At 40.6% G+C, this 15,739-nt stretch overlaps 2 protein-coding genes across 2 annotated transcripts; one reads left to right on the forward strand and one right to left on the reverse strand.

The window, feature by feature from the left end:
- The first annotated feature begins 216 nt into the window (after nt 1–216).
- Nucleotides 217–3,387, forward strand: tbpl1 (TBP-like 1). Its single transcript, XM_068753947.1, has 6 exons — nt 217–351; nt 447–529; nt 1,796–1,859; nt 2,222–2,325; nt 3,042–3,136; nt 3,311–3,387. The coding sequence occupies exons 1-6, from the start codon at nt 217–219 to the stop codon at nt 3,385–3,387; spliced, it is 558 nt and encodes a 185-aa protein (XP_068610048.1).
- A 3,266-nt stretch (nt 3,388–6,653) lies between these two features.
- On the reverse strand, nt 6,654–12,511 carry slc2a12 (solute carrier family 2 member 12). Its single transcript, XM_068754053.1, has 5 exons — nt 12,418–12,511; nt 8,384–9,655; nt 7,145–7,267; nt 6,849–6,981; nt 6,654–6,744 (listed from the first exon to the last, which is right to left on the reverse strand). The coding sequence occupies exons 1-5, from the start codon at nt 12,509–12,511 to the stop codon at nt 6,654–6,656; spliced, it is 1,713 nt and encodes a 570-aa protein (XP_068610154.1).
- Between the last annotated feature and the right edge of the window lie 3,228 nt (nt 12,512–15,739).

Genomic DNA, 15,739 nt, shown 5'->3' on the forward strand with positions numbered 1-15,739 from the left:
TGGAGGGGACATTCGCATTCCATTCTAAAATGTATTTGCCTGCGTGTGTAGTTATGACACAGTGTTTAGTCTTAAACCTTGGATTTCTTTGTCCCTTCCAGCTCATACCGTCCCCATGTCTGCGTCTGTTCGTGAAGTCGAGGTGATGTTGCTGTCGATGCTCCATATGTGATGACAAAGACGCTGTAGTCCTCTTGCTGCACCACACACTTCCTCATGGATTCCAGCAATGAGGAGGCACTTGATATCATCATCACCAATGTGGTGGCAACCTTCAGGACCAGGTGCCACCTCAACCTAAGGACCATTGCCTTAGAGGGAATCAATGTCATTTATAAGCCTGAAGCTGGGGTAAGAATCCAAATGTGTCTTTTTGCAGAGATACAAAATGCATTTCCAGCTTTATGGCATTATCACATTTTTTTTTTCTGTCTTTCTTTTTTAAGAAAGTCCTAATGAAGCTTCGTAAACCCAAGGTAACAGCCTCAATCTGGTCCTCGGGGAAAATCATCTCCACCGGAGCAACGAGGTAGATACGAGAAACACTCGCCGACTCCAGTACTACACTGCAAAAGCTCACGTACTGCGCTTTGGCAGTGGGATATTGATTCATCCTGGTGATGTATATATTGACCGCTGAGTCCAGTCTTGTATCTTTGTGATGCAATAATATGGATTTCAGTTGAATGACACAGAAACATTGCTAGAAATCTAGAATCCATCGAGAGGCAAGTAAAACGGATATTTATGATATCCCGTGTCCAACACTGAAGAAGAAGAACGCTTTTATTGTCCTTGTACTCAGCACACAATGAAATGAGATTCTCACCCTGCTACTATAGGCCCGTTTAAACACATGCGTATACGTAGGGGCCTGTGACATGCGTGTAGAGGGAATAGCCTCTGTGGGTCCCTTCCTAGAGCAGTTGGGAGGGGTGGCACATCGCTCAAGGGCACCTCGGCAGTGCCCTGAAGGTAGACGGGCACCTCTCCAGCCACCAGCCAACACTGTATTTTATATCTGGCCCAGGACTTGAACCGGTGAAGCTCCGGTTCCCAACCTACTGAGCCACTGCCACCGCTGTGTCTTCAATAATTGCAATGACCCGACTTTCTGTACCTGTGACCTTCACAACTGTCAATGTGTTACCATGGCAACATTGAAAGAGTTTAAATATTTGTACTCCCTGCCATGTCAGAACAGAAGGAGCCGCTTGAATGAGAGTTGAAACGACTTCATACCCTAAATAGAAGTCCAGCTGCTTCATGGGTTCCCACACTGTGAACGCCAGTGTGTTGTCGAAGTTGCTGGGGCACGTTGCCATAGTAATGCGACAGACCTAACCTAACCAATCAAGAATCTGGAAAATGGTATTCTGATTGATTAAAGGTGCTGGAGTGGGTGAATTACTTCTTTAGGATTCAGGTACTTCCAAAGTTTTTTTTCCAGTCAAAGACACTTTGTTGCTCTTTTCCGCCAGCTTAAGTTGTCAAGACTGTGTTCAATAATGACACACAAGCAGGGTTACAGACCGAGCACACGTCATCAGGGCAGTGGCCTCTGAGCCTCTGTCTGCAGTGTTTGGTCAGCATAGCATCCATAGCATCAGCATAGCATCAGCATAGCATCAGCGTAGCATCAGCATAGCATCAGCGTAGCATCAATAGCATCAGCATAGCATCCACATGAACTCCAGGCTTGAATTGGAACCAGGTCGACAGTAACAACGGTATCACGTCGGCCATCAGTGGCTGATAGGTGGATCCCACTCATTCCGACCCTCTTTTTGTTCAGTGAGGACGATGCAAAGCTGGGTGCTCGGAGGTTAGCACGCTGCCTGCAGAAGCTGGGCTTCAAGGTGAGAACATTTGCAGCGTTTTTATCAGTTTTAGAACAGATGCCATTGTTTTTTTGCTCAGATATGGAATTTATCTTACCATTATTTTTCTGGAGGTGTTCTGTCAAGTCATAAATATTTCAGACTTTTGTTAACAAATGCAACTGTATTAATCTATAAATATTGATTTAATTGACAGCCTTCTAAGCTCAAATGTTTTTTCTCATTAGGTTTCATGGGGCTGCTAGCATTCCTGGTTTTACCGTCTTGTTTTTGCTAATATGCCAGAAGGTGTGCTATTGGTGTTAAACCTGAATTCAATGTAGAAGTATTCCAGTGTAAATGCGTTTGGTATGTGTTTGTAAACTTTGTTTTGTCTTCAGGTGAGGTTTTCAGCCTTTAAAGTTGTCAACGTGCTGGCAGTGTGTTCGATGCCGTTTGCGATCCGCCTTATAGATTTCACTAAGAAAAACCGACCCATTGCCAGGTAACATAGTGCACCACATCCGCCATCATCACACTAATTATCATCATCATCATCATCATCAACACTTTATTTCAGTTTATGCTGTTCATTTTATTTTATTATAATTGAGAATTGCATACAATTGCATAGAGTTCACTGTCATATAATTCCTGTCTTATTTTGATTCAGTTTTACCTTCGACTACTCTACATGTAGTATTAAATACAAACATTTCAATAGCCTTTACTTCAGAATTTGTAAGGACAGGGGGCCCTCTAGTGGTGGATTTGCTGGTCGGCACTTTTACATTTGTGTTGGTGCCCCTCATTTGTTCTCCGTTAAGACACCCACGGCGATAAATAGTATAATGTGTCTATACAATTGTTACAAGTTCACATTTGCATAACAATGTATCCCAAATGACAGCAGATGGATGAATCTCTTGAGTGTATTTTTTCAATATAAATCAAATACTTCCAAAAATAATAAGTATTATTGAGATTTTTTGACCTGCAGTGAACTCATACATTTCTGATGATTGTCAACACCTGCTGGGTGTCCCAGCTTTTCATTTAGAAGGCACACTGGACACAGTTATGGGTTCACACGCTGTGTACATGGATTTGCTTATAAGGCAACATATGGAATATTGGCTAATGGAAACTACATGCATTCTTTGTCTTGCTAAAAGACGTTGCCGTCCAGTATTTAATGGTGTGTTTGTGCTTGTTCATCAGTTATGAACCAGAGCTCCATCCTGCTGTCACGTACAGGATCAAACATCTCAAGGCTACGGTACAGGTGTTCTCCACTGGCAGCATCACAGTCACAGGTACGTCACACTCACGAGAATGGAGACACTAAGATTCCCCCTCTCCATGCAGCTGGAGGAACTGAGGTTGTATTACTGTAATGTGTTTTCTGTGTTTGAAAGCTAATTCTTTTGCTCTCCCTTCTATTTTCTACCCCTTTTACTATCCTATCATCCCCCAAATCCTTCTTTCAGGACCAAATGTGCAGAATGTGGCCACCGCTGTTGAGCAAATCTACCCGCTGCTGTTTGAGTGCCGGAAACCCGTCTAGTTATGTTTATTCTGTTTGTTAATGAGGAAGCACCTTGTCCTTGGACTTATTTTCTTGATTTTATCATTTCATACATCTCCTGGATTTTTTTTTAGTATTCCCGACAACCTTCATTAGAGTCGTTGGGTTCCCTAAAAATGTTCTTCTTACTGTGTTGTGGATTGTGTGGCTCTTCTAATTTTAAAAAGTCGCAAGCATGACTCCAGAAACTCCTTCTCCTCATCTGACCGATAGTGTAGACGTTTGCTTTTGTATTTGCATTTAGTTGTTGTGTGGACACAGGAAAAACCTGTTTTCAACAACTGACCCATTTTATTGTTTAACACTGGTGACCATTGTGAAGAGTGACTATTTTAATGAGAATCAACAACTTTTATCAGTCTCTCTGGAAGAATATCCGTCCGTGGCTCATTTGGTTAGGCGTTAACGCAAATACAGGAATCCACTGTAGGACTCCAGCTCACGAGAGACAAACAGCAGTCTTCCACAGACTTGAGATGTTACTTGTGTATGCAGAGGTTTTAACTGTTGGGTTCTGAAATCCCCTTACCTTGTTTGGTTGTTATTTCAGGGTGAGTTTGTTCTTGTTTCTCCTCCGTCATTGAAGCAGAATGCACACTCTAATTTCTTTTATTGTGAGTTGCTAATAATCATACGAATTTAAGAGTTCTGGTTTGTTTTATGCTTCAGGTGTCCATAGAATCCTATTTTCCATCCATTAAATACGACTACTGGTTAATCTAGGGTGAAAGTGATACTGAGATGATAGATGCTAAATACAGGATTTTTTAGCTGGAATACATTTTAAAACGCCACTTACAAATGCAGCAGTTTAGAAAATGTATTGTAATTACCGTAAGTAAAAAAAAAAGTCACGAAAGCTTTCATTACACTATCTTATGGTTTATGTACCATCAAGAGGTTTGTCCACACGATACAGAAGTATTTGATATAAGAACAAGACAGCTCACAGTGTGAGTCAGTACCTGAATTGTTGAATAGCATCATCTTGAATATGAAATTAACAGTGGCTTGTGGACTTTAAACAGGAATCTAGTATGAAGCAACTTATTTTTATGTATGTATATAATAAATGCATCTGTTGGACAAACATGACATGTAAGTATGTAGGAGGGACTTTTTGAACCAGTTTCAACTAGTGGTTTGTGACATCTGTTCAGAATTTGTATTTTGTATGAAAATAAAGATTAAAGAGGTCACAACAGGACAGTCATCGTTTAATTGTCATTATTTTTACAAACATGTGTCCTCATTACGGGTGGAGTGCGTGAGTTTCAATATTTAACTGCATGACACATTCAAAAGATGTCTGTATTTGCCAAGATGAAACACAAAATCTGAATATAAAATATTCATTTCCTAACAAGGGCCCAGTTTTTGCACCCCAGCCTCCGTACGGATGCCTTCCAACTGCAGTGGCGTCAGAGCGCAGCATTGTCAATAAGCAGAAGACTAGTACTGTTATCTACCCAGTGTTACAACTTGAACTAGGGTGTTCTGTTAAAACGTGACAGAAAAGAAGCTGTGAAACCTTTTCTGAAGAACCCAAACAAGTCGTCAGTAACAACAGGCCTAGATCAAATGCGTTTTCTGAGGAAGGTCCTTGTAAAAAAAAATAATAAGAAAAGTGCATATAATAATCAAATGAATTCTGAAATGTAACATTTTGGAAACTTTGATCCAGTGATGTGGATCTAACCACAGTTCAGAAACTTGTTAAAATTGTAATCTCAGAGATAATATGAACATTGAACAGCATATATGTGGGCTTTTTTTTGGACACAGTATGGACCACAGTATTCTTTTGGTTTGCCTTGGGAACCGTGTTCGACTCAAACTGTTTGAGTGGTTCAGATTCTACACATCATAGAAGAAAATCTTTGTCAAAATGTGGATCAATTGTAAGAAATACATGACTTGCATTTCGGCATAGCTCAAGGAAGCCTCCTTGGACCACTATACACGCTTGGTAGATGACATCAAGGAATATATATACTTCTTTTCACGGTTCTTCTGATGAAAGTTCTCATTAACTTGAACCTGATGATCAAAATGACCTGGTTTCTCTGAACATTGAAGTGAACAGTATGTCTAGAAACTAAATCAGGATAAAAACTGAAGTGGTAATAGTTTACTGATAATTGCAATTTGATCATTGCGTTTCTCAAAATAAATCAGAAGTAAAATATCTGGTCATTAGATCAATCCCTGAATTTAAAACATCGAAATGGCAATGAAAACTGTTGTTTTTTTTTATCAAATAAGAAATTGTGAAAGAAAGGGCATCCCTATCCCATAAAAGATGCTGAAAAACATACCCATGCTTTGTTTTAAAATAGAGATGAGATCATTTTAATTGAATCTCTTCTAATGCAATCAACTGAAATAATTGCATTTTTCCCCCAAACTGCAAAACTAGACTTAAACTAGGAGGAGAGCACATACTATCCAGCTTTAACTGCACCCCATTGCATCCCAATGTCCTTAATCAGATTACAGCCTAGATAGCAACTTCCCTATTATCTTAACTCCTTCGCTTAAATCATCTAATGCTTGGTTTTAACACACATACATTTATACACACAAGAAAATAGGATGCGCACAGTTTTTAAATAATCCCCGTTTCTGTTTGTTTGCCATATTCTGTCTAGTCTAATGTTAGTGATTTGTTTTAATATGCTACTGTCTACTTTGAATCAAGTTTTGGTTTTACATAACAATGAGCATGATATATATATATATATTAAAAAAAAGCTAATTAACTATCCATCAGATTTAAAGAATGTTGCTTGCAAAGGCACAGTGAAATTGAGGAGTGTCTGCTTGGTATTAATGTGCCTTTGATTTGTCTGTTATGCAAAAAAAAATCGATCCAAAATCAAGACAGAATGAAACTTGCTGAAATCAGTAGCACAGTTTCAGCAGTCTTCATCAGTTTGAAGGCTGACGGAGAAAAATGTTTCCTTCAGTTAGGAACGAGTTCATTTTTTCATTATTGGATTTGCGGAAAGAAACTACTCTATCCCCATTGTTCTTCTTTACACACCACTATTGAGCAAGCGTGAACCCTGAGCTATATCATTAACATAAATTATTAAACGCTCACATCTCGGCAGTACTTAAAGCGCACTGTTTGACAGACATAATTATAGGAATCAGGGCTATACCTGTGACAGCGCTCACATACTGCACTAGATCGTTACTGTTGACTCCATCGGGTCTGTTGTAGGACATTAAAAGAGTCATTAGTGTGCTGGAAACTCTGAGGACGTGTTGCTGTCACACAGCCTCTCACAAGGCTGAACCTTCCAACAGAGCTTCACCTCAAAATGCTTCCTGGTAGAGAAACAAGACAAAATGTAAACAAGAAAAAATAAAACGTCAGTTAAGACAAACAATGGCATTAAGTTGAGTATTTGTATATCGAGTAAACCAGTTACTTCTTTGCCAGTTCTTTGGATATCTCTTCCAATGTGCGACCTTTATTCTCAGGAATAAAGAGGATGACAAATACCAGTAGAACAAAGCTCATGGCAGCATAGATGAAGATCACAGCGGGAACACCGATCTTTTCTAGAGGAATAAAAAGAGAAAGGACATTATTTCTGCACAGAAATTGACGACTGGGGCTCAAACCACTGACACTCTTAATGACTAAGCCAGAGCCGGCCATCTTATTTACCAAAGGGAAGTTGAACTTCCGTTGGATAAATAATACCCATATTACCATAATTACCAGTGACTGTGAGAAAGGTCATGGAGATGAGCAGGTTAGCGGCCCAGTTTACAGCCGACACCACACACACAGCCCTGCCTCTGATCCCCATTGGAAAGATTTCACTGAGAACCACGTACACCACTGGAAAGGGGTGAGAAACACAAACACACAAGTAGCATTGCTTAATGAGGCTCAAAATAAAATACATAAGAATCGTTTTTTTTCAATCTGAAGAACTGATTTTTTTTTCTTTATATATACAGTACACTTACCAAAGTATATTTTTATTGTAGAATAAACTAGTGTTGTAATTTGAATGCCTTTCCAAGCTGCCCATTCTAAATGCGCCTTACAACCTGCGCCCCAGCAGCAGCAAACGTGTTTCTGCTTGCAGCTGTTGGCGTTTGCACTGCCTGTCACCAATGCAAGCAGCATGGCGTTCCCGTAAAACAGGCTGTCTCGTGTGAAATCGTATCCAGGTACAGCACTAGAATTTTGCAGTCGATCCAGATATCAGCAGCGAAGCCAGCTGCCCGTGTTTCTAAGGTTTTATACAGCAGTAAGAGGAATTCATGCTCCGTGTATGTATCAATCACTAAATACTGTTTTTTTATTGACTTTGTCCCTCGGAGGGCAATTTGGTTTACAGCAGTTACAGTCTAACTGTAGTCTGCTACTGGTCGCAGCGTGCGCATGCGCCCGGGCGATGTGGGTGAAGTGTCTTGCCTAAGGACACAATGGCAGTGTACACACGTGCCTGGGCCAGGAATCGAACCGCCAACCTCTCGATCATAGGGCGACCCTCTCAACCACCTGCGCCACCATCGCCCCTATCAGTGGTGAACGCGGCGGCAGCGAAATGGTGTGTTGATTCCTGCCTGGCTAGATAGTGTAGATGCATCATGACAGGTGTGTTGTTGTTGTTGAGTAAGTAAGAGCAAAGTGTGAAATTGTTTCTCAAGAAAACTGCAACCAGCAAAGCTGTAGGAAAAGCAAATCGCATTTTAAGCATACACTTTTTCTAGTATATTTAAAATGAAAGTGCCCGTCTTTGCTAACGGATATCAGCTAACTACTGTACGCTGGGAAGACTCAGTTGTGTGCAACACTGGAATACAAATAGGTCATAAGCCTATTACGCATAAATGTCCTTAGGGGTAAATAAATAGTGAGTTTCAAATTACTGTTTAATTTCTTTTAGTGCCACACGAGTGGGTAAATGCTAAATAGCTGATACGTGAATAAATAGGTGCTTACTTGGGCCGAGGCTAATGGAGAAGGCTGCCACGTACACCAGCAAGCTGATCAGCGATGCCACCTTCAGTGAGGAAGACACTTCGGCCGGTCCAATCCCGCCATCCTTTCTGTCCGTCTCTTCTGCTTCTTCGCTATTCCACTGGCTGGGAATACCAGGAGGGAAACCGCCACGGTCAAAGTCCACGGTGGTTCTGTTCGAATCCCACAGCATCTGCGTGTGATTTTGTGCAGTCTGACTTTTACACAGACTAGTGAGGTGAGTGTGGCTTTGCATTGTCAACGTTCCAAGTGCAAGTAGCGATATTCCCATTGCAACAGCACCCACACACAAAAAGGTCTTGGGACCCACACGGTCAACCAGCAGCACAGCGGGGATAGTGCCGACTACCTTGACCACGCCAAACCCCGTGGAGGCCAAGGTTGCTGCGGCATCACTGTTGAAGCCAACACTGTGAAGAAGGGGCGACGCGTAGGAGAGGATGTTGGGCTGGCCTGTAACCTGCTGAAGGAACACTAAGGACACACCTGTTAGCAGCCGTGCCCGCAAGTTGGACTTGGCACTGAACAACTCCCAGAAACTATGCTCCGATTCCTCTTTAAGACCATTCTGGATGTCTCTGAGCTCCAGTTCAACTTGCTCCTGAACCCGGCCTCTCATTCTGGCCAGCACCGTCCTGGCCTGGTCCACTTTGTCCTGTGCAACCAGGAAGCGTGGACTGGGTGGGAGGAACATGAGCACAGCCATCTGCAGTAATGCCAGGGGGATAACTAGTCCAAATGTATACACCCAGCCATTGAGCAGAGTAGCAAAGGCGTAACTACAGCTGAATCCCAGCATTACGCCCACGACCACCATCAGCTCATACAGAGTCACAAGCAGCCCCCTCCTCTTCCTCGGCGAGATCTCTGCAATGTACAGACATGCTGCCGTCCCAGACAGCGCTGTTCCCATGCCAATTACCACCCGGCCAAGTGCGATTGTCGTCAGTGAGGAGAAAGAAATAAGGAGGAAGCTCCCTCCGATCACCAGGGCGTCACTCAGCAGCAGAGAGCGACGGCGGCCATACCGGTCCACGAGTGGACCTCCAACCAGACAGATGAGGAGAGCACCGGCCAGGTGGGAACTGACCAGCAGTTCCTGCTCCCAACAGGTGAGAGCGAGCAGGCCCCGCAGCTGCAACAGGACTCCAGAGATCAGGCCCAATTCATAGCCCAGCATCAGGCCGCTCAGAGAGGCCGCTACAGCCGCCACCACCACCAGCCAGGTGCAGTCTGGAGAGACGGACAGAGAAGCCATGACCAGTGGCTCATCACAAATGATTGTGTTGAAAAAGTTGACTGAGTCAGTATAACTTTCTTTTTAGTAATTTTCAAGTATTTAATTCGAGCTAAAAACGTCAAGGGTATGTGTATGATTTTGTATTTATTTATAAAAATAACAATGAGTCTTTAACCTTTTTGTGACTGATGATATTTCAGTGCCAGTGGTGATGGTGGAGGTATGTAGCTGACGCATAAAATACGACCTTCCTGGAGGGCTGCAACTAAAACAACCACTTCTTCCTTCTGTTCATCAAACTAGTAACTTGTTTATCGAGTTTAAAGCAGGACAATGCTCACATGCAGCTGCTGTAATTACACCAAGAGTATAATTATAAAGATTATGCACCCATACAAATAAATAAATACAGCGATATTATTATAATTTATATTTAATATCACAGAAGACAAACGCAAAGAAAAACCTCCAGCTAAAGAAAACAAAATTAAAATTAACCTTCAGGAGCGTACATGCAGGAATAATTGAGGTCGAAATGAAGAACTGACCTCATTTTACTTTTGGACATGGTATTGACGAGAGTAAAAATAGATAGAGAGTCGTGCATGCAGAAATGACTTTCTGTCATTTCACACTGGGAGAAAAAAAGGATGTCTTTGACAGCGTGATACCAAAGTGGATTTCCTGGTTAAAGCCAGAGAGAATTAATATACCAGTGTAATAAAAAAAAAGGAAAAAAGGAACTCAACCTAGGTTTATCTAATCCTAATCCTGAAGTCACTTTAACAGTGCTGACTCTGCAGAATCAGGAGGTCAGAAGTTCACAAGAAAAATGCTGGAGCAATGTTTGCGTGTGTGTCTGGCATACAATTACCGGTACTATTAATGTAGGGAACGGAAACAAGACCGCAAGGGCTTTTTTGAAATGCTCCTCTTAGACAGAATGTTTGACTTGTACTGTAATACATACTACTGTTTGACTGTATTTATACTCTAACATTCTATCTAATAAATATATTCATCATTAAATTCATTTACAAACGCATGATCTTGATGCAGTACAGAGAGGGTGGGGCTTAATGTTGATCCTGGTCTATTATAATGGTTCCTTAATATATAGATAGATATATTTCATAATTTATCCTATGTATAAATGTTCCCTTAGTTGTTTTTTTGTTTTTGTTTTTTCATCTTCATTGTGTTAATTGTTTTTTTTTTTTTTCCATTACTGGTTTTCCAATAGATGAGAAATAACAGTTGTATTATGGGGGTGGGATTTAATAAGTTTTTCTTCTTCCCACTCCTTTTCAAGCTATGTATTATTTGCTATTTTTGTGTACATGAACTTTGGTGGTTGTTTTGGACATATTTGGTTTTTGTTTCTTTAGTCGATGTATGGTTTCTTGTATGCAAAAAGGTATAATTTTGTTTTGTTTTTAATTTTTATTATGCTTGAAACAAATAAATAAATAAATAAATCATTCATCACACATTCTCATATATTACCGTGTAATAACAAACATTCATTCTAATTACACTTGGACAAATGCAAAGACCACAAAGACATATATTTATATATGTGAATGACTTTATGATATTTGTACAAGGAACCGTACACGAGCCCTAAGTTTTGTCCAAGTCTGTTTTTATTACAGGTTATAAACAGATGCCAGTGCTGTTTCCAAGACATGTAATAAAAACATAGATACAGCTGCAAACAGCAGGCTTCTATTGGGTCTATAAAGATTGCTGCGTCGCAGCCCCCATCTTTGTCCTTTTCCCTCAGTCATATTATCCAATAATAGGATTTAAGTATTTAATATTTTAACTGTACTCTGTTGGAATGTTGGAATAATGCGCTAATAAGTTTTAGCTAACGTGTGCTCTACTGAGTGGAGTCTATCAGGATCACACCAATAATATGTGACATAACAAGGCTATAAATTAGCATATTCATGTTGCATCATTTGAAATGCATATCTCAGCTGGTCTCTGTAATATTTTAGTCCAAGTGTTGACCAGTTAGGGGAAGTATTCATCTTGAAATTTAACTGGAAGGGTAAATGGTTAAATGTGCTGAACGTGTTTTTTGTATTTATGGACACGTATCTTGGGATTAGTATGTGTCACGGTCACAGTAGCCTGGATAACAAAGAGCCATAAACAGGTTTTGGTTTTATCTTCAGTGTTAATCAGTGTTTGAGGAAGACATACATGTCAAGATGTTAAACCTGCAACCAACTCCATTTTTGCATTTCAGCTAAATGGTCACATTACTAGAAATTCATATACCTGATCCAAGAATACTCAGACTGAATAATCTGGGTAATTTTGCTGAGCTGTACTTTTTAATCCAGTCCAAATTCCAGATTTATAGAGGGCTCCTATTTTATGAATGAAATAAAACTGCCTTTTGGACTGGATTAACATTTAATGTATTGATGTGTGACATATCCCGTTGGCATGTGTCCGACACTTTAGTGGACATGTAGTCCTGGGTCTCAGGAGGATAAATACATGTCACACTCTGAGGTTTGTAGAGGCTTCACTTTGGACGCTAAGGAATGCAAAGTGAAGGATGGGACAAATTAGTACCTGGATGCATTTATTACACCCTTGCAAAATATCTAGCTTGTTCTCTGAAACAAGTGTTGTGCAAGCTTTGAAATAACAATGCCACACCAGTGGCTTGCACATGTCCTCACCTAATAAACATGTGACTTTATCAGATAAATTCACAGATGTCAGCAAGTACCTGGACCTTTAGCCGGGGCTGGGTTCTGGGCCTCAGATGAGGGGCTGTCTGAGAGGTCGGAGGTCATCTTCCTGGTCTCACTATTGGGGTCCATTGTCAAAAGCCTCTCAAAAGAAAAGATGCAATTGAAACAGAATTAAACAAAATAGAACAAAAAAAAAAAAAAACACATACAAAGATAATAAATGTTAACTGAAGATATTTGCGTAAAAGATATACCCAATTTAATGAACATTTTGAAAGATGACAACAAATTAAACAAACAAACAAGAAAGACCTGGGCAACTCCTCAGACTTGAGGAAAAAAAATGTAAATAGCTTCAAGCACGTCACATCAGTCATAGACAAACAAGTAAAGAAAGTCAGGGCCAATAAAGCTACAGCAGCAGAACGCAGTGTGTTCATCACAGGTTATGTACATTTCCTGTATTCCAGTATATATATATATATATATATATAAACTAATCCTGTTGCACGAAACGCATTTTAGAGACCACAAGAGCAAATCACCCTTTTTCTGTTCTGAGCAGTCCCTGGGGTGAAACTAAAGCCGGCTGATGTCAGGGTGTCCCTCCAGCATGCAGACATCCAGATGCAAACCCTGCTGATAAATACCGGCTGCGATGCACAAGCACCAAACTCGATGTTTCTCACGCACGGTGTTATATGAACAATGACTGAGACCCCAGAATGATTCCTCATTTCCTGCACGATGCTTTCGGGCTAATAACGACTCGCTTCACTAAACGCGCAGGTAACGAGCGTTCCACCTTTACCTGATGCCCCAGCTGTGTGTCCGTCACTGCTTTAAGCGTGATTCTATCGCTCCATTGACTTTCTCCTCCAAACTTCCACACAACTCCTCCTAAAGTTACAGTCCTTGCTGGAGGACTCGACTTGTTTTGGTTAAACCGACGCTTCGACCCGCCCACCTCTGTCAAGACCACCAATAGAAAACGCTGTTGGGGCAACACGATCTGCAACATGACACCCTATTGGTCCAAATATTTCTCACGTGGCGTGCCATTGAAGTTACTAATCTATCAATGAGTTGTTTATAAATCTATATTGTAGCATGCTGCAAGAATATATTATACATTACAGTGAAGTTTTTCGTGCTAATTTTATCTGTAATTCTTTCATATTGTTTTTTCTTTCTTTCTGCTGTGGCCGTCGTTTGAACAGCTGTATCAATAATGCTCTCTCATCGAGCTTGGGAAAACAAACGTACACAAGCGCCCTTGTGGGTTTTATACGAATGCTGCTGGGCTGGGACGTCACACCTGCCCCGGGACGTCTCTCAGATGACGGAATGTTACCGGCGTTTTATGTTCCGGCCCGCGCGCGTGCGTGCGCGTGTCTGTCAGAGATAAACGTCAAATAGATTTATTTCAGGGACGACACTTTTGTGGTCATCATTGCATCAAAGCTGTTTACAAATACAAGTGAATATTTGTGTAATTGCGCGTGATGCAAAATGCTTTAAAAATATCTCTTTCTAATTTGCTCATAAATCCGACTTCATAAAGTTATTTATTTGTTTTGTATACTGATAATTTTGATTTTAAAAAGTGCAGAGGGTTTTAGGGTATAGGCCTAGATAGCACGGAGCATGTATTTATACCCACATGTATTTATTCATCCCAATGATGATGAATATCTTTATTAGATAGAATGTTAGAGTACAAGTATACAGTCACACAGTAGCATGTATTACAGTACAAATACAGTCAAACATCCTGTCCAAGAGGAGCATTTCAAAAAAGCCCTTGCTGTCTTGTTTCCGTTGAAAGTACATAAATCATCGACATGTACAATCGGTTTTAGAGTTGCACATATTAATTGCCTTAGTAATTTATTGTAATTTATGTAATTTATTGTCATTCATTGTCATTTTGCATCAGTGGTGTAATTTATTTTAGATTAATTGTTAGTTTGCATCGGCGGTGTAAAATCATTTTATTTTTGTTTTTCTAATGTTACGTTGCATCAATTGAGTTATTGAATATTGGTTTTATTTTTATTTGTATTGTTAAATTTGTATTGTTAATTGTGGATGATTTATGTACGAAGGACTTTCAACGGAAACAAGACCGCAAGGGCTTTTTTGAAATGCTCCTCTTAGACAGGATGTTTGACTTTATTTGTACTGTAATACATGCTACTGTGTGACTGTACTTGTACTCTAACATTCTATCTAATAAATATATTCATTCATTCAGTCTGGGTGAAGTCAGGCCGCATCAGGTGTTCCACACACAAAAAAGCTTTGTTGAGAAAATCCAATCTTCTCAAACGTGAATACTAAAAGTTCTTTTGTTAGTTTAATGTAGTTTTACCCTACTGATGATGTGTTGTCGCAATAATAATAATGCATATTTAATTTAATATATACATAAACCATGGGATACAGACAGTTATGGACCCGTTCGTTAGTGCCATTTATTATTAATGAATCCACGGTGTGCCCCGCCTCTCGCCTTCAGACAGCGGGGATAGGCTCCAGCACCACCCGCGACCCGGATTTAGGATAAGTGCTACAAGAAGATGAATGAAAGAATGTTCAACTCTTTTCCACTCATTTGTATCTTGCAATATACTGTGGTCGCATTTGAGACACTTCATCATAGTTTTTTTTTTTCTTTTTTCAATGTATATCCAATTATTACTTGGTTAATGTAGCTTTTGTTGTGTAAATAAGGCTTTAGGTATGTCCCCTAAGAAACAAAAAATGTTGTGCCAGCCTACTGTTCATCACCACCTGAAATACCGCAAGTAATATTGTGTTGTTTTGACACGTTAAAAAATATATAAAAACTCATTTAAACAGTAGGTCTCCCCATCCCCAGTCCAGAACTGCTGCTGCAGGATGATTCAGAAAACTTCCTGCACAGAGAACAACGGACTGAGAATCCCCTTGAGCTGCTTCTGCTTCTCCCAGGAATATGCAAGTTGTTCCCAATCACGGTTTCAGGAGCATCTGCGGCTTTTTTTTTAAAGGACCTGCTGCGTTAGGGGCTTTGTTTGGAGGCGGGGCGCGCCAATGTTGCGGGAAAAGTAGAACCGCATGAATGATCACAGGCAGCTGTCAAACATACCGGAAGGACAGAGCAACCAATCAGAAACGACTTTCAGTATTAAAATAAAATATGTGGCGGTGAGTGAGATTAAAATGCGGGACACAGCCTCAATTTGCGTGATGCCGGATTTGAGATCGAAATGCTGTGCAATCCCGCACGATGCGGGACGATGGTCACCCTACCCCGAACTAAACCGGAGGGTGATTCATGAGTTTTCCAACAGGTGGCAGTGCATGACCGTG

The sequence above is a fragment of the Brachionichthys hirsutus genome, chromosome 20 (genome assembly GCF_040956055.1).
Source record: "Brachionichthys hirsutus isolate HB-005 chromosome 20, CSIRO-AGI_Bhir_v1, whole genome shotgun sequence".
NCBI classification, from domain to species: domain Eukaryota; kingdom Metazoa; phylum Chordata; class Actinopteri; order Lophiiformes; family Brachionichthyidae; genus Brachionichthys; species Brachionichthys hirsutus.

Coding starts and splice junctions, on each gene's coding strand:
- slc2a12 (XM_068754053.1), bottom strand. CDS start 12,511: ATGGACCCCAATAGTGAGACCAGGAAGATGACCTCCGACCTCTCAGAC. Junction 9,656..12,417: donor AGCCCCGGCTAAAGGTCCAG/GTACTTGCTGAC, acceptor CCGTCTCTCCAG/ACTGCACCTGGCTGGTGGTG. Junction 6,745..6,848: donor TCCAAAGAACTGGCAAAGAA/GTAACTGGTTTA, acceptor TTTCTCTACCAG/GAAGCATTTTGAGGTGAAGC.
- tbpl1 (XM_068753947.1), top strand. CDS start 217: ATGGATTCCAGCAATGAGGAGGCACTTGATATCATCATCACCAATGTG. Junction 1,860..2,221: donor TGCAGAAGCTGGGCTTCAAG/GTGAGAACATTT, acceptor TTTTGTCTTCAG/GTGAGGTTTTCAGCCTTTAA. Junction 3,137..3,310: donor TGGCAGCATCACAGTCACAG/GTACGTCACACT, acceptor TCCTTCTTTCAG/GACCAAATGTGCAGAATGTG.